The 14,346-nt window shown below is 52.8% G+C and overlaps 8 protein-coding genes across 8 annotated transcripts; 3 read left to right on the top strand and 5 right to left on the bottom strand.

Moving 5' to 3' along the window:
* Nucleotides 1–309: 309 nt before the first annotated feature.
* On the bottom strand, nucleotides 310–1,899 carry BDQ94DRAFT_162102 (DMT family transporter; the record flags this gene model as incomplete). The annotated part of the gene is made up of 2 exons (XM_026769488.1): nucleotides 310–1,356; nucleotides 1,528–1,899. 2 exons carry the CDS (start codon nucleotides 1,897–1,899, stop codon nucleotides 310–312), a joined length of 1,419 nt encoding a protein of 472 aa, XP_026622413.1.
* Nucleotides 1,900–2,682: 783 nt separating this feature from the next.
* BDQ94DRAFT_150667 (UTP25 family protein) lies at nucleotides 2,683–5,197 on the bottom strand. Its single transcript, XM_026767625.1, has 5 exons — nucleotides 5,030–5,197; nucleotides 4,613–4,977; nucleotides 4,364–4,560; nucleotides 3,731–4,308; nucleotides 2,683–3,674 (listed from the first exon to the last, which is right to left on the bottom strand). Exons 1-5 carry the CDS (start codon nucleotides 5,131–5,133, stop codon nucleotides 2,756–2,758), a joined length of 2,163 nt encoding a protein of 720 aa, XP_026622412.1. The 5' UTR covers nucleotides 5,134–5,197; the 3' UTR covers nucleotides 2,683–2,755.
* A 123-nt stretch (nucleotides 5,198–5,320) lies between these two features.
* Nucleotides 5,321–7,334, top strand: BDQ94DRAFT_150664 (eukaryotic translation initiation factor 3 subunit F). Its single transcript, XM_026767624.1, has 3 exons — nucleotides 5,321–5,531; nucleotides 5,601–6,313; nucleotides 6,398–7,334. The coding sequence occupies exons 1-3, from the start codon at nucleotides 5,427–5,429 to the stop codon at nucleotides 6,618–6,620; spliced, it is 1,041 nt and encodes a 346-aa protein (XP_026622411.1). The 5' UTR covers nucleotides 5,321–5,426; the 3' UTR covers nucleotides 6,621–7,334.
* A 245-nt stretch (nucleotides 7,335–7,579) lies between these two features.
* On the bottom strand, nucleotides 7,580–8,520 carry BDQ94DRAFT_173908 (putative transcription initiation factor TFIID subunit 13; the record flags this gene model as incomplete). The annotated part of the gene is made up of 2 exons (XM_026772236.1): nucleotides 7,580–8,028; nucleotides 8,106–8,520. 2 exons carry the CDS (start codon nucleotides 8,518–8,520, stop codon nucleotides 7,580–7,582), a joined length of 864 nt encoding a protein of 287 aa, XP_026622410.1.
* A 37-nt stretch (nucleotides 8,521–8,557) lies between these two features.
* Nucleotides 8,558–9,343, top strand: BDQ94DRAFT_150662 (protein kish). The gene is made up of 4 exons (XM_026767623.1): nucleotides 8,558–8,718; nucleotides 8,798–8,907; nucleotides 8,994–9,075; nucleotides 9,150–9,343. The coding sequence occupies exons 1-4, from the start codon at nucleotides 8,716–8,718 to the stop codon at nucleotides 9,171–9,173; spliced, it is 219 nt and encodes a 72-aa protein (XP_026622409.1). The 5' UTR covers nucleotides 8,558–8,715; the 3' UTR covers nucleotides 9,174–9,343.
* BDQ94DRAFT_150660 (pentatricopeptide repeat protein) lies at nucleotides 9,344–11,927 on the bottom strand. Its single transcript, XM_026767622.1, has one exon. The coding sequence runs from the start codon at nucleotides 11,842–11,844 to the stop codon at nucleotides 9,436–9,438; it is 2,409 nt and encodes an 802-aa protein (XP_026622408.1). The 5' UTR covers nucleotides 11,845–11,927; the 3' UTR covers nucleotides 9,344–9,435.
* Nucleotides 11,928–12,068: 141 nt separating this feature from the next.
* On the top strand, nucleotides 12,069–13,025 carry BDQ94DRAFT_150659 (CCDC12/cwf18 family protein). The gene has a single exon (XM_026767621.1). The coding sequence runs from the start codon at nucleotides 12,250–12,252 to the stop codon at nucleotides 12,859–12,861; it is 612 nt and encodes a 203-aa protein (XP_026622407.1). The 5' UTR covers nucleotides 12,069–12,249; the 3' UTR covers nucleotides 12,862–13,025.
* On the bottom strand, nucleotides 13,015–14,324 carry BDQ94DRAFT_85381 (zinc finger CCHC-type containing 10). Its single transcript, XM_026776691.1, has 3 exons — nucleotides 14,121–14,324; nucleotides 13,932–14,067; nucleotides 13,015–13,865 (listed from the first exon to the last, which is right to left on the bottom strand). Exons 1-3 carry the CDS (start codon nucleotides 14,203–14,205, stop codon nucleotides 13,181–13,183), a joined length of 906 nt encoding a protein of 301 aa, XP_026622406.1. The 5' UTR covers nucleotides 14,206–14,324; the 3' UTR covers nucleotides 13,015–13,180.
* Nucleotides 14,325–14,346: the final 22 nt, after the last annotated feature.

Here is a 14,346-nt window from a genome sequence, read left to right as displayed (position 1 = left end):
CTCTATGGTCTTTGCCACTTACGGACTGGCATCATTTACTAGCGTATACTTAGTATGGAGTATCACTGCATCCGACCGCCTCACTTTCACTTCTATCAATCAGTCAATCAATAACTACAATTTTTATATATACCCTTTGTATAAATGCTCTGCGCCAGTATGCTGTGTATGCAATGTGAGCCCCTTCTCCCCCATTGACATGTGGCATCGCTCAACCTCTTTCCTTCCACTGTCGAGATATGCACAGTGACGCCGACCTGCTTCCTCCTTAGCAAATCCCTCAGATCGTCGCGCGATTTGCAAAACGCCTCATGCGCGACCCCCGCTCACTTGCCTTCCCCCGCCTTCCTCCAGACGCTCTTCTGCAGCCACTCCAGCCCGGTTCTCGTCCGTGCCCTCTTGATCTCCGCCCTCCTTCTCCTCGGATGAGGTTCCCTTTGCGCCCTCTCGCGCCATGGCCACATACATGGCGCTCACCAGGATCAGCACTGATCCCATCCAGCTCACCGCCGACAACGTACTACCCCAGATCGCCCGATCATAGAACACGGCAAACAGCATCTGCGTGTACAACATGAAAGTCGCCCGTGATCCGGACGATGTTGGCTTCGCGGACGGCTCTTCTTCCTCGTCGCGCGTGCCATAGTCCCGGTTCCAGTCTACTGATGTCTTGGTCTTCCGCACCGGTGGTACATATGCCAGACCTGCTGTGAGCAGGAACTGCAGCAGGAATCCGCTGACACCTAACCCCAGAAGCAGTGTCCATTCCAGCACTGTGCCCGGCAGCTCCAGCGGAATCGATGGCACGACCAGCATCGCCAGCGTAGCTACGACTGTCGTGAACGTGGAGAAGTAAGTCACCGAGACGAGCGGGTGGCAGCGCTGTCCGATCATCCGGATCGTGGTGTACGCACACGAGGCACCCAGCACTCCGAACAGAGCCACCACGATGGCCAGCACGTGGTGGTAGCTATCGGTGGCACCGGGCTTATCGCCCTGCTCCGGCTCGGAGTCGCCGCCCGATCGCATGAACGGGAACGGCCGAGCGATGAGAACGACACCCGCCAGCGAGACCAGGCCGGCGAGCTGCTGCTTGCGCGTGAAGAACTCGTTGGGGATCAAAAGCGAGCAAGCATAGCAGCTCAGGATCGGCGCTAAAAAGGTCACCACGGTCGCCTCGGAGAGCGGCAGGTACTGCACGGAGTAATAGAGCCCGTAGACGCCAAAGAATCCACCTCCGGCGCGCAGCATCAGCAGAGTGAAGGTATCGCGCGTTCCGAACGGATGCGGTACACGCGCATACCACATGTAGAGGTAACTAGCGAGAACCGTGATAGACATGCGGGCGAACAGGATCTGTTCTTACGGGATCAGCCGGGTTCCTGAGCAGGGATATCTAGTGTCTAACTAGAGGGTGCCCCGCGAGTGGACGTCCCCTACACAGTGTACAGTAGATCATCCATCCACTAGCAGCAGAGCAGAGCAGAGCTATCCAGCAGAAAGATAGGTAGGCGATATAGAACGCACCTGAAACGGATGAAACCCCTTCCCATCACGACCTTTGATTTCCAAAAACTGCGTCATGACATTCATCGACGCGCCAAAGAATTGCGAGAACATGACCAGCATCATGCCCTTGCCCTGCAGCCAGACATCGCAGGCTACCTGCTGCGCCGTCTTCCACCAGGGCTGAGATGAATAGTGATGCATTGTTGAAGAAGCAGAAGCAGACTCATGACCAAGTCCCGACCGAAGCAGCGGCGTCTGCTCCGAATAGACAACGTGCTGTTGGTGCTGCTCATCGACTTGATTCTGAGCCGGTAGTAAAGTTACATATTGTTGAGTTTCTTCACCCGCGGTCGAGTTGACGCCCCTTGCGTCAGATGGATTCAGAGACATTGTGTTTCCAGTTTCCAGATTATTTTGGGTCGTAGTTCGTGTTTGATTCCTTTGCTTCGTAATTCATAAACTCATGAAAACAAAAAAACAAAACAGTTTGAAATATCGTCGAATCGTTCATGTACTCATGAATAGGAATAGTAGTGCAAGGACTGAAGTATCCCTTCCCCCCTTTGGAGATAGAAAAAAAAAACCTTGAAAGTCAACAGACCGGCTGGGAAAAGCAATGGAATGTGACGATATCCTTCTATTTATCCCCAGCAAAAAAGAAAAAAAATAATCCATTAGACAAAATAAGCCCGTGACACCAAACTTCTTTTAGAGCCGCGATCGGCCTTGTTTTTTTGCATGACTAATCGGGCCCTTGTGACACCCTTCGGTTTGGAGTGTAGATTGTCCGAATCTTACTGTTTTGACTGAAGTATATGGATTGAGTGTCGTTGTTGGATGAAGAGTATATGGAGTTCAATGTATTGTATTGTTCATGAAGGATAATAATCTGAATGCTATGCAGGTATTCCTGGTTGCTGGCTGTGGATGGGAATGGTTCCTTGGTTGTGTTGCGCTTATCGGGTGTACTATATACCTAGTATCTACGTAGATATATTGTTTGTTGGGAGTGACACTAACCCAAGTTCACTGGATGTACTACGATGTCATATATCATGGAGCAGGATACGTGGGCGGATGTGCCGCCAACATGGAAATTCAATGAGATGTGCATCTGCATGTGAGCAGCAGGGATCAAACTCAATCGGTCACTCAAGGTCCGTGTCACTACTACCGGTAGTACCTGTGTTGGTCTATTCTCAACAGTATACACATAAATTAGTATACAGCTACTAGTATATGAGATTTACATAAACGTAAAAGTATCTCCTCCCTTCTCCCGCATCATATTGCCCACTCGCTGCGTGCCTACAATCCGCTCCAGCTTCAGCGCATCCCATTTGGAGAACAACGCCCGCACACCTCCCTCGGCCGCCTCCACCAACGCGGCTGGATCCAATCCCAGGAACCCGACAATCTCGCTATAGAATGCCGGGTTCTCAGGCACTCCGTACATGATGATCCGCTTGACCCCGCGGAGCTGGTACCGACGGAAGTGGTGCAGACGCTCCGTGTACAGCAGCACCGACTGGCGTCCGTTCATAAAGTATGAGCGAGCCCGCGACGCCTCCCGCTGCTCGGTGTATTCGGAAATGGCTCCAAACGAGACGTTGGTGGTCTGCTGCGACGTGGCGAAGTGATTACGCACGCGTACAAAGTCCAGGTACGACGGGATGAAGATCAGGGTTCCTCCAGCGCTGGCCTTGCCGCGACCGGAAGCAATATCGCGCACTAGCGACGAGAGGATTGTCGTGGTGAAGTGCTTGAAGCGCGCATCGGGGTCTTTCGCCGGCGAGAGACAGTCGAAGCGGGTAAATGTCTGTCTGACCGACACCGGGAGGGGGAGCTCGGTGATCGCCCCCGCGTGGATCGGCGTGGCCTTGACTTTGCCCGAGGTGTTGTGCATGTGCGTCGAGAACACCGAGTTCATCTCCGGAGTGACGAATGAGGTGAGCATGATCATCTGCCGCACATACCGCGCGTTGTTGTCCAGATACCATGTTCGCACACGACTGAAGTCACACCCGTGTGCCTCTCGGGGCTGCAGGTTGAGGTGTTTCATGATGTAGTCGATGTGATCCCAGTTCTGCATGAGCAAGGCATCCGCGTGGTCGACGATTACTACTTCGATAGACGAAAGGAAGTCGTGATCGCGTTTCTTCACACTGTGAGGGGGTTAGATAGAATGTTCTGGACTCGAGGGTTAGGTTGGTCGACTTACTCTGCCTGGTCCATGATGGTGCGTAGACCCAGCGGACTGGCCATGATGATATCGGAGGTGTAGAATTGTGCAAAATACTTGACGGTCTTGCGGGTGAACTTGAGACCTAGACGGAACATATCGTCGTCATTGCCACCGAAGAGCTCGCGGAAGTCGTCCGGCTTGTTCTCCCATGACGGGTCATCAGCTGCCGAAAATGTGTCGAGGAGACGTTTCTTGTTCTCTTGTTGCTCGGGTTGAAAGAAGCGCGTGATGGACTCAACGGCCCGCACGCAAGCCTGCTTGGTAGGCAAGAGATAAAGTACTTTGGGCCGAGTGAAGCCCTGGTCTCGGACATCGAGGTCGGCGTCTTGCTCTTTGGCCAAGCGTGTGTTGTTCTTAAGCACTCGATCGCGGGTCTTCAGCACGTGGTTGGTGGCGTGGAGGGCCAGAAGGTCGCGCATCTGGGCTGAGTTGGATGGCGTCCGGGCTCCATACAGGACGTCCTGGTAGCCGAAGATGTACGGAGCAATATGTTGGGCCTGTCCGCTGATCTGGGGGAATTTATCGGAGGCTGGCTCTTTAAGCTTTCTCTTCAGCTGTACCGGATCTAGATCAGCGGCCGTTTCAGTAAACTGGGGCTGCCACGCTCACCTTCACGCTTGAGATCTGCTTCATTGGAGGCAGCCAGGACGCATCATCGCCAGTATCTGGGACAGCGCGCACAAGCCTCAAACCTTCTGGCAGTTCCTTCTTTGCATTCTTCCACTTGTTCTCCCCGATAGCCTTGATCTTCTTAGCAAGCTCATCCTCCGTCGGGTTCGTGAAGTGCGTGTCGAAAGGATCATTGTCTGTTTGAAGATTAGTGCAATGGCCAAAAGAATAAACAGCTTAAGAATATACCATCTTCATCGTCACTATCCTGTGCGCCAGCATCTTCTTGATTCCCATTGTCCTCTTCATCCGAAGGCTCTTGCTGCTCTAGATCGTCCTCCCCGAGAGCTTCTTCGTCCTCTTCCGCAACAGGGTCCTCACGGACGACCTCGATGGTTTCTGTATTCTTATGTTCGACCTTTCTCTTCTTGCGGGCCGGACCCTTGGAGTCGGTAGATGTGTTCAACAGTTGTAGCAGCTCGTTGTAAGGACGCCCGGACTTCTCATCCTCTTCGTCGCTGGATGAACCGACATCCATGGCTTCCTCCTCGGCCATACCTTCCTCCATATGCTCATCAATAGGGCCATCTTCCCCGGACGAAGAATCTTCCGACCTGCACGGGTGGTCAGCTTTACTGTAGAGACCAGCGCGGAAGTGATGCTCACTCTATGTCGTCAACCCGAGAAGCCTGGAAGGCATTGCGGCGCCCAACGGGCCCTCTCGAGCGTTTTCCGCGGCCTCTAGGGGCTCTGCCTCTTGGAGGAGCCATTGATAGGAAAGTAAACGTGAAATTAAATTGGCTATGGCCACTGGGAAAGAAACAATTCGGGGTCGATTGCAGTTGGGCGGATTATTTTTTCGCGGCGTTGGGGGGGAGTTGCTTATCTTATCTTAGCGCGAAATTCCCTTTGCGCACACACAATTTGAGCCTCGCAGCAGAACCTCCGTCGCGGCATCAGAGGCGGAAGATTTAATTAGAATCCCGAACCCCAGAGTGCCACTCTTTCCCCCCCACGGCCAGGACGAGATCAACCCGAGAGACCGCTCGACCTATTTTTCATCATGGCTGAAGCTGATTCCTTCCTTCACCTCGCTCGCCCTCTGGGCCCCGTGGCAGTGGGGACTGCACCGACAACCGCCCCTCTGAACGTTGTTATCCAACCTCAGGTACGTGTTTTATGGCTGGATCAGGCAGCCCTCTTCGACCGGAGCCAGAATGCTAATACTATCGGCTAGGCGCTCTTCTCGATCCTGGACCACTCCCTCCGTCGCAACGCTGACCAGGAGCGTGTCATCGGTACTCTGCTGGGAACCAGATCCGAGGATGGAACCGAGGTGGAAATCCGCAGCACTTTCGCTGTTGGACACACGGAGACGACAGACCAGGTTGAGGTGGACATGGAATACCAGAAGCAGATGCTTGCGTTGCACCTGAAGGCCAACCCCAAGGAAGTGCTCGTGGGTTGGTACGCCACCTCGTCCGAGCTGAACACCTTTTCCGCTTTGATCCAGAACTTCTACAGCGGCCAGGGTGATGGCACATGGCCTCACCCTGCCGTCCACTTGACCGTGTCCACCGAGGCTGGCAAGGATATCGAGACCCGCGCCTACATCTCCGCCCCCGTTGGTGTGACCGCGGAGAGAGCCGCCGACAGCGCCGCCTTCATCCCCGTCCCTTACGAGATCCGCTACGGCGAGGCCGAGAAGAGTGGTCTGGAGGCTATTGCTGCGGCCCGTGATGCCGAGGAGCGCCGTGCCAACATCTTCACTGATATTGAGGCTCTGGAGCGTGCGATTGAGGATGTTCTGGGCATGATCGACCGGGTTTCCCGCTACGTTGAGTCTGTCATTGACGAGGAGGCTCCTGCTTCGACGGCCTTGGGCCAGTACCTGCTCAACACCTTGGCTCTGGCGCCTAAGGTTGAGCCTGCTGACATTGAGCGTGACTTGTATGTTGCCCCCCTCCCCTCTTCTTCCCTTACCCCCCTAGTTATCAGCCCAATATCAAGTACCAAACTAACCGAAATCAACAGCAACAACCACATCCAGGACGTCCTGGTCGTGTCCTACCTGGCCAACACCATCCGTACACAGATGGAGCTGTCCAACCGGCTAGCAACCGCCCAGCTGACTCTGGGAGGCGAGTCCGGCAGCGGCGAGTCGGGCGACAAGCGCGGCGGCCAACGGGGCGGCAAAGGAGGCCGGGGCGGGCAACAGCGGACTCAAGAACGGAGCGGAGAGGAGGCTCGCGCGTAAGAGGATATCATAGGGTTATTATAACGATACCTTTCCATTTCTCTTTTTAACATTTATTTCATTTGTGCAAAAATTCTTTTCTTCTTTCAATTTCTCTCGCCACGCAACAAAAAGCATGTCCCCTTGATATCTTTCTATTTCCTGGATATATGATATGTTTCCAGTCCATATCCGTTCCTGTGCCAGCCAAGGAGACCTCGTGTGCGGGTTGAAGCCTGGTTCCGCATCTGGCATGGCAGGCATCACATCCAACCAATACGCACCCTATCAATGATCACCTGTCTTTCTCAGGAAAGAAACTGCGCATAATATTGGACGGATAGGATCATACGAAGAACGAACCAATAAAGCCCAAAAATTGAAAGGAGGAAAAGAAATAAGATGAAAGAATGAAAGAAAAGAGCAACGAACGGCGTATGGGAGTCCGTCTGTCTGGCTTGAAATGGACAAAAAGAATGGGAAAAAGAGAGCAGAAGAGATGCTTTAACGTACACGCGATCAGCCTAGAACCAGAAGCTTGCATTTCGTTATCGTCCTGTTCTCTTGTATGTGATGTAGGGTAGGGTGACAGTGTCATGGTGGGTTTTGGTACATATGCAATGCCTTTGGGGCTAGTTGACTTTCATGTCTATCTATTCTGTTGACAGACGTTGCAATAGAGTACGAACTAGGGTAGATCATGTCTTATCGATGGAACTTTACCTTTTCCAGTAGTGACGGATCTCCTGATAAGTTTTCATTTATCTAGGGAGCTAGTTGATTTAAGCTAAGTAAGAGTTCCGATCTTGATACATAACAAACGCCCCCCCAATGCCGACCAGATAGTGGATATCATATTTGTTTAAGAAGCAGGTGGGCAGACCCTATCCCTGTAGTCCCGAACGCCAGAAAAGTAGAGGAGGAAAAAGAAAAACAAATCAGCAGCCAGAGAAAGGTATCGGGCAAGATCAAATCTCAGCTCATCCCACAACTTTTCTCTTCTTCGGCGCCGTATCCTCCGTGGCATCCGAATCCCTTCTTGCATTTCTCTTCCCCTTGCCCTTACTCTTCTTCCCATCAACACTTTCGCCAAGTTCCTCAAGACCCTTCTTGCCCGCATCCTTCAAGTTCCCGACCTGATCGTCATTCTGATCGAATGCCTTACGAGCCTCTTTCAGCTCACGCTCCATGCGAAGAAGTTCCTGCACACGACCAAGCTTGTTGGGATCCCGGCGCAGCGCAAACCGGAAGTCATCGACCTTGATCTTCTGCCGGCGGGAGTAGCTGGCGTACTGGGCCGCACCGTGACACATTTCGAGAACGAAGTCGGTGACAATCTCGTCCAGAACACGGATGGTTTCGGGGAGTGGTTCGGCGGGAAACGAAGGGTGCGGACGGGGGTCACCATAGGCAAGAAGGAGGAGGCGGACTGATGTGAGGGTTCATGTTAGCAACCAGAACTATAGGTCCAGCTATCGATTTACATATCGACGGCGACAGACGTACGTTCAGATGCAAAGTTCATCTGACCCTTGTGCCTAGCGGCACGGGCTCGTGGTTCCGCCATATTATTCTTCTTATTGGGCCCTTTCCTATTGCTGTTATTGTTGGTCGAGGACTGTTCGTCCGCTGCGGCGACGGGTTTCGGTTTGAAGGCGGGACGGTATCCGGCGCGGATTAGTTCTGTTTCCTGGGGATTGAACGGCCAAGCAGAAGCGAGCTGACTCGACACATGGCCAGTGCTGGGCTGACGGGAAGAGGCTGGTGAAGCCCTAGAAGTCTGCTGCGATGGCAGAGAGCGACGGAGAGGTTGCGAGGCTGGACGGACAGAAGGTGTGTTGCGAATTGAAGCAGGAGCTGCGGCGGAACGATGGCCGGACTTCCGCGCGGAAAGGCGGTGGGAACTCGTGACGGAAGACATGGTGGCAGAATCGCTTGGTTTGGTTGCGCGCGGGACGGGAGGTCGTCTGGTTCATCAAGTGTTACTCTCGTCACTTGGTTTGCACGGACGATAGGGGTACCTTTTTGAGATACAGACGACTTGGGAGGGATTGGAGAAAAGAAGAGGAAAGTAAATCAAAGACAGTGAGGTAGTCAACGATCAGTTACTCTCAATATGGTCAGTGAATACTCCGCAATTTCCCACTTGCTGCCACATCTACTGGCAATGGATCGTTGACTTCTCGTGTATGATGCAGTCGGCCTTGTTCAACTTTCAGTCACTTCTGCTCGTGTTTTTGCTTATCATCTGCACGAGCACATATGCACACTCGATGATGCCGGGGATCATGGACCGCAACCAGAGCGGGTAAGTGCTGCTGACTGCTGCTTTCTGCAGCGGACCTCAAGTCGAGTCTATGAAGTGACATGATTCTAATCTGACCTTATATTCAGCTTCTTTGGGATCTTCTGGAAGTGTGCTCGGATCGGTGAACGGTTGAGTCCGTATGTCAGTATATGCTGCGTGGTGATGGCTGTAAGTATATTAAGCACCTTCCCGGAACCAACTACTAGCTTAGCCTGGAATGCTAATGTCCATGCTCTTGCCAGGTCTCGATTTTCTTCGGCGGCTGATTGACTCGCCTCATCTCCATGCGGTCTCAGATTAGATGGTCATTCTACCAGGTGGTGGCGTTATCGAAGCTTCTCTTTTTTGCATCTTCTTTTCTTGCAGGGGTCTCTCATGATTATTGATCTGTATATCGTACATAAATGCTACACTATCAGGATGTCTATGTTCAAGAATGATTTTGTCCGAAACCACCGTAGTCCCAGGTCCGCGCTAGAGATGCAAGAGAAGAAACAGAAAGAGACGGGAAACAGAAAGAAGGGTATCTCATGCGTTGGCCTTTAGACGCTGCAGGCCTCGATCGAGCAGCTGCTCAGTTTCCGCTTCGTCCAGGTGGGGAGATTCGGGGTTCGGGTTGAAAGCATCCCTCCTCAAGTGAGATGCAGATTTCAGGTCCAACTGCTCCACCGCAATCCAGAGCTGCTCCGGGTCTCGGAGGTAGCGCAGGCCCTTCATCGTATAAGCATCAATGGAAAGGCCTTGATCTTCGAGATCTTTGATGGACTGCGCGATGGCAGATGCATTTTGCTGGCTCGCAAACCCGCTGATGATGACATTCCAAGTAGTCATGCTGTATACAACACCATGCTTAGCCATCATCTCTCTCACCTTCTCAGCCGCGAGTGGCTGGTTGTTATAGATGAAAGCACTCAACAGCAGCGTCCAAGTCAAGACCGTTGGCTGTGTCTGCGTGAAAGTTGACTCAGAATTGCCAGTTTTGGCGCCAACCTCAGTGGCAGACTGTAACATGTCTTCAACAACGCGCACAGCGGGCCGTAACCCGTGTGGATTGTTACGATACGCAAGCATGAACTCATTGTAGGTATGGTCGGTCGCAGCTAGAGGGGCTACGTCTTTGTGGCCTTGCAACACCAATTCCCGGAACCTGGTATAAACACGTTCGACGCTGCCCACGTGAGCTTGACACCGGAGCCAAGTCGCAATCACGAGATACAAGGCAATGACGGACGGTGGGGTCTTTTCGCCAGTTGTTGGAAGATCGTACTGACGAGGGACAATCGAGAGCTCTTTTAGGGGCGTTATGTCATGCAGCTCACAATACATGCGCAGCAGTGAGTAGAAAATCTCCCGGCGGTCTGTAGCACCATCGAGATGCTTGACGTTGAAAACGAAGTGAGAGTGGAAGAGCTTGCTCGCAATATAGGGGTTCTTCTTGAGCTCTGGCTGGCTTTCAAGTTCCTCCATCAAGTGTGTCATTCGCTCCCTGTCTTGACGAGCGACAGCATCGCTAAGTAGAGTCAGATAAGTGTACGAATCGAGCTGGAAGCCTTGAGCCTTCATATGGCGCAATACATCAAGCCCGAGTTGAGGATCCCCTGTCTTGAAGGCGTTAGAGAGCACCACGTTCATCATGTCTCGGTCAGGCTGCACCCCCATACTGAGGAGTTCGGGAAGAATGCGGAAATTGCGTCCATCCGGGCCATCCACAACCGAGTCGAGAACCAAGAGCTTGCTGCAATGGCGTGAATCTGCTATCTCCATAGGACTTTGATGTAATCTCCAAAACTGCCGCCCAGCCCGGCGCAGTGCCAGGAGTGCGTTGTCAACGTCTTTGAATTCCGTGAAGCGGCCCATGAAACCAAGGTAGGTCTCGCCCTTCAATCTGTGCTTTCGAGTCTCCACAAGATTCCATGCCTCATAAACTGCGCTACGGTCAGCCTTCTTTATGTAGAAGCGCACACCCTTCTGCGGCACATAGGAGACAGGCCACTGCATGGGATCCAAGCAGATACGTATGACAGACTGATAGTTGTGGGAATTTTTCCTCCACCGCTGCATCTCACCAGAATGAAGAGTGTCCAAATAGATCAGGCAGTCCGCAATCATGGCAAATACTGGTTTAACAGAAGCCTGACAAGTGACTAGGAGGAATTCCAAGGCCAGCTCAGGAGAATTCCGTAATAGCCACAGCGACAATCGCCCCCAGTGGATCTCCATTTCCATCGGGGTTAGGCCATTCCAGGCCTCACGGAACGCTCCCAGGCTGTCCGTTCGAATGGCCTTCAGCAGCTCCTTATCTTTTGAGTCTAGAGGGTAAGGCACCAACTCTTCCTGCACCTCTCTCTCCTCGTACTTCGCCTGAAACAACTCTCTTTGCGCAAATCTCCATTTTCGAATATCATCTCCACTGCACATATATGATCCGGATCTAATAGCCAAATCCAAGGCTTTGGTTTCTTTTCCAAACCGCAATGTCAAGAGCGGCTTCACATCGCTGAAGCTCGCGAGGGTAGGTGGGGTGCGCAAATTGCGTTTCTGCACGACGGAAAGTGTGGTGTGTTTGTTGATGATCGATAGTAAAGTTGCATTGCGAGAACCAGCTCCGGGTGACAGAAGTGAGAACTCCCTTTTGGTAATCGAGGGCTGATTGTGAAATACACGATTCCCTGCAGATCGGCCAAAGGTAGTTGTATGGAAGAGGCGCTGGGGCTTCATTTCCGGGTTAACAGTGCAGTAGACGCTGGAAGGCCTCACACCATTGGTTAGAACATCCAGCTGACTCGACGTATTCGATCGCGGCGCATTGTCGACAAAGGATCTTGTATCGTAGTGTCCTTCTCTCCGTCGCCCAAAGCGGAGCCTGTGCTGCGGGCTATAGGACGGCAATCCAGCGCAGACGCGGGAACGCGGGAGATGGTGCGGACAAGGTAACATTCAGACTCACAGCTCGTTCAGCTCATATCTCGATTGAAGGTTGCCAGAACAATCACAGCGCGGGTTTGGACCGGGGAAAGAAGGGAAGCACGATTGTTGCGGCCAATAATCTTTCCCTCCGCCGCCGGATTTTGCTCCGGCGCCGATGTGGCTGGTGCGTTACAGATGTGGCGCAGCACCGCCCGATAACCAAGCACAAGCAAGTTACCTACCGAAAGATCATTCTAGACTTCATCATTACTTTGTCTGAGATTCTCGGGCGACGCGAGACCCTCTCGAAGAGACTTGGAGTTTTCTGCGGGCAGAATCAAAAGAATCATTCCTCCTTTTACACCCCGTACTCACACCATATCGTGAAAACCTCCGCCGCTCGATTTTTATATCCGACCCTCCTCCCCCGCCGTGATGTCGTCAAATCATGCTTCTCTTGATGCGGCGGCAAATGAGCGCAAAGCACGCCTTGCAAAGCTTGCCGCGCTGAAGCGCAAACAACCAGAGCCAGAGCCATTGACCGAAACTGGCGCCGCCGATGAAGAATTAGAAGATGCTGCCCCCGATGTAACAAAGCAATACCTCTCCGGGAGGAACTACGACGCAGAAATGCGCGGCCCAAAGCTGGGTTTCGACACCGCCCCGTCAGATGGTCAGATCACCGTGGAAGCGCAGGCTGCAGAGATCGCAAGGGCCACCGCAGAGCAAGCGAAGAAGGATGAGGAAGGTGACCAGCCCATTGACCTCTTCAAGCTACAGCCTAAGAAGCCGAATTGGGATTTGAAGCGGGACTTGGATGAGAAGATGAACGTCCTCAATGTTCGAACTCAGAATGCGATTGCGAAGCTTGTTCGCCAACGGATAGAAGAGGCACAACGCGCAGCTCAGGCGAAAGGGACAGGTGCCAATGGAGGTGAACAGGGCGAAGAAGTGGGCATTGAAGGTGATATGTTGGTTCAGGGCATTCATGTCCGTGAGAGGGAAGAAGAGGAGGCAGGCAATGGTCTGGAGGATGATGAGGCATGATTTTGATACCCCATGGAAAGATGTATGGTAGCAGTTGCGATTCGGTCTCATCTCTTTGCATCTTGCTTTTACAGGCGCCCACAGTTGGAGGATTTGGGACAAGTGTCGCAAGGCGTTGAGGATCTTTGCATACGGTTTACTTGGAAAATTACTTTCAATGCATTAGCCTTCTGTATGGTCTTACTATAGTACAGCCCCTCGTTTATAATCCTTGGAGAACCAGCCCGTGGTGATGAGCCTCGAAAGAGGGAAAACGCCAAACTCCCGCACATCCTTTTGTCCAGTACTTTTTCTATTCCAAACCTCAAGCCAAAGACACCTAGCTGCCCATGTTCATGGACTGCGTCAACGCAAGACGCTTGCTGTAAGGACTGAGACTCCTCTCACGGGGCGGAGGCGGCGCACGTCCTTGGCCCCGTCCATCCTTCTGCGAGCGACCCGGACCATCCCTATAATCCCTTGAAGCAGGATAGCTACGCTCCGGCCGCTTCTCTGGGGTCGCAGACCGTCTCGCCCTGGCAATTCGGCTGTGATCCACGCTCTGACTTCGGGACCTGTCTCGTCGTTCACGGTCCCGCGACATGTGTCGAGGCCGGCCCCGTTCTTCGGGGCTGGATTCTCGACGCCTCCGCCGGGTGTTTCTGTCACCCTGCCATTCACGCGATCGAGAACGTGAATCTCTGTCCCTGGACGAGTAGGAGACTGCAGAATCATGAGAAGACGCATCGCTGTAGCGTCTCTTCCTGGGTCCGGAGACATGGGAAGAGATGGACCTTGTTCGGCCATGGCTCTTCCTAGCACCATAGTCCGCATGGCGAGAGGGCGATCTCGAGTGTGACCGACTGGTCGATATCGTCGATACCGAGCTGACCGAATGTGATGATGCTGACCGAGCTCGTTTAGAGGTCTGAGTGCGACTGTCAAGAGGGTCCGCCTCATCATGCTCTCTTTTGCGACCTCGTTCTTCCTCACGCTTAGCAAGAATCTCAGTCGCTAGTCCTTTGCTATACGCATTTTAGCACCTACTCCTGACAGCTCGCTCATGAGATAGATAGAAAGAGTAGACCTACGTGCGCGACGAGTCACTAGGGACATCAGCTGAGAGTTGCGGCCGCAGTTTGGGGTTCAATAACTGCTGCGTGCGTGATGGACGAGACATGTACGGCCGCTCCTGGGCGGTCACTGTACATTCATAACTATAGTGCCGTGCTGGGACCGTCAGCAAATATGAAAATAAAGTGTAGATGGTCTTTACGTATCTCGTTTCAGGCATTTTTGACACAAAGTGCTAGGAGTTGCCTTGGTAGGGCCTCTGAGGCCGGGAGCATTTCGATAGCGATTCATCCGGGGCGCAGGTCGAGACAGTAGCGGAGTCAAAAAAGGAGCTATGGATCGACTGCCTGACTGAAACACAAGAGCACAAATGACAAAAGATCCCCGCACGCCTGGAAATCAGCCTGGATATCCCAAACCCAAGCTCTTTCC

This window comes from Aspergillus welwitschiae (genome assembly GCF_003344945.1).
Source record: "Aspergillus welwitschiae strain CBS 139.54b unplaced genomic scaffold BDQ94scaffold_37, whole genome shotgun sequence".
In the NCBI taxonomy this organism is placed as follows: Eukaryota; Fungi; Ascomycota; class Eurotiomycetes; order Eurotiales; family Aspergillaceae; genus Aspergillus; species Aspergillus welwitschiae.
This window is presented reverse-complemented; position numbering and strand designations above follow the sequence as displayed.

Excerpts from the sequence above, each read along its gene's own strand:
- BDQ94DRAFT_150667 (XM_026767625.1), bottom strand. The coding sequence starts at position 5,133 with ATGGCTCCTCCAAGAGGCAGAGCCCCTAGAGGCCGCGGAAAACGCTCG. Across the intron at positions 4,309-4,363 it reads AGCAGATCTCAAGCGTGAAG|CTGAAGAGAAAGCTTAAAGA; the intron begins GTGAGCGTGGCA and ends GATCCGGTACAG. Across the intron at positions 3,675-3,730 it reads ACCATCATGGACCAGGCAGA|TGTGAAGAAACGCGATCACG; the intron begins GTAAGTCGACCA and ends ACCCCCTCACAG.
- BDQ94DRAFT_150664 (XM_026767624.1), top strand. The coding sequence starts at position 5,427 with ATGGCTGAAGCTGATTCCTTCCTTCACCTCGCTCGCCCTCTGGGCCCC. Across the intron at positions 5,532-5,600 it reads ACGTTGTTATCCAACCTCAG|GCGCTCTTCTCGATCCTGGA; the intron begins GTACGTGTTTTA and ends ACTATCGGCTAG. Across the intron at positions 6,314-6,397 it reads GCTGACATTGAGCGTGACTT|CAACAACCACATCCAGGACG; the intron begins GTATGTTGCCCC and ends CGAAATCAACAG.
- BDQ94DRAFT_150662 (XM_026767623.1), top strand. Across the intron at positions 8,908-8,993 it reads ATGGACCGCAACCAGAGCGG|CTTCTTTGGGATCTTCTGGA; the intron begins GTAAGTGCTGCT and ends CCTTATATTCAG. Across the intron at positions 9,076-9,149 it reads TATGCTGCGTGGTGATGGCT|GTCTCGATTTTCTTCGGCGG; the intron begins GTAAGTATATTA and ends TGCTCTTGCCAG.
- BDQ94DRAFT_150660 (XM_026767622.1), bottom strand. The coding sequence starts at position 11,844 with ATGTTACCTTGTCCGCACCATCTCCCGCGTTCCCGCGTCTGCGCTGGA.
- BDQ94DRAFT_150659 (XM_026767621.1), top strand. The coding sequence starts at position 12,250 with ATGTCGTCAAATCATGCTTCTCTTGATGCGGCGGCAAATGAGCGCAAA.
- BDQ94DRAFT_85381 (XM_026776691.1), bottom strand. The coding sequence starts at position 14,205 with ATGAATCGCTATCGAAATGCTCCCGGCCTCAGAGGCCCTACCAAGGCA. Across the intron at positions 14,068-14,120 it reads TCAAAAATGCCTGAAACGAG|GGCACTATAGTTATGAATGT; the intron begins ATACGTAAAGAC and ends CGGTCCCAGCAC. Across the intron at positions 13,866-13,931 it reads CCTAGTGACTCGTCGCGCAC|CAAAGGACTAGCGACTGAGA; the intron begins GTAGGTCTACTC and ends AAATGCGTATAG.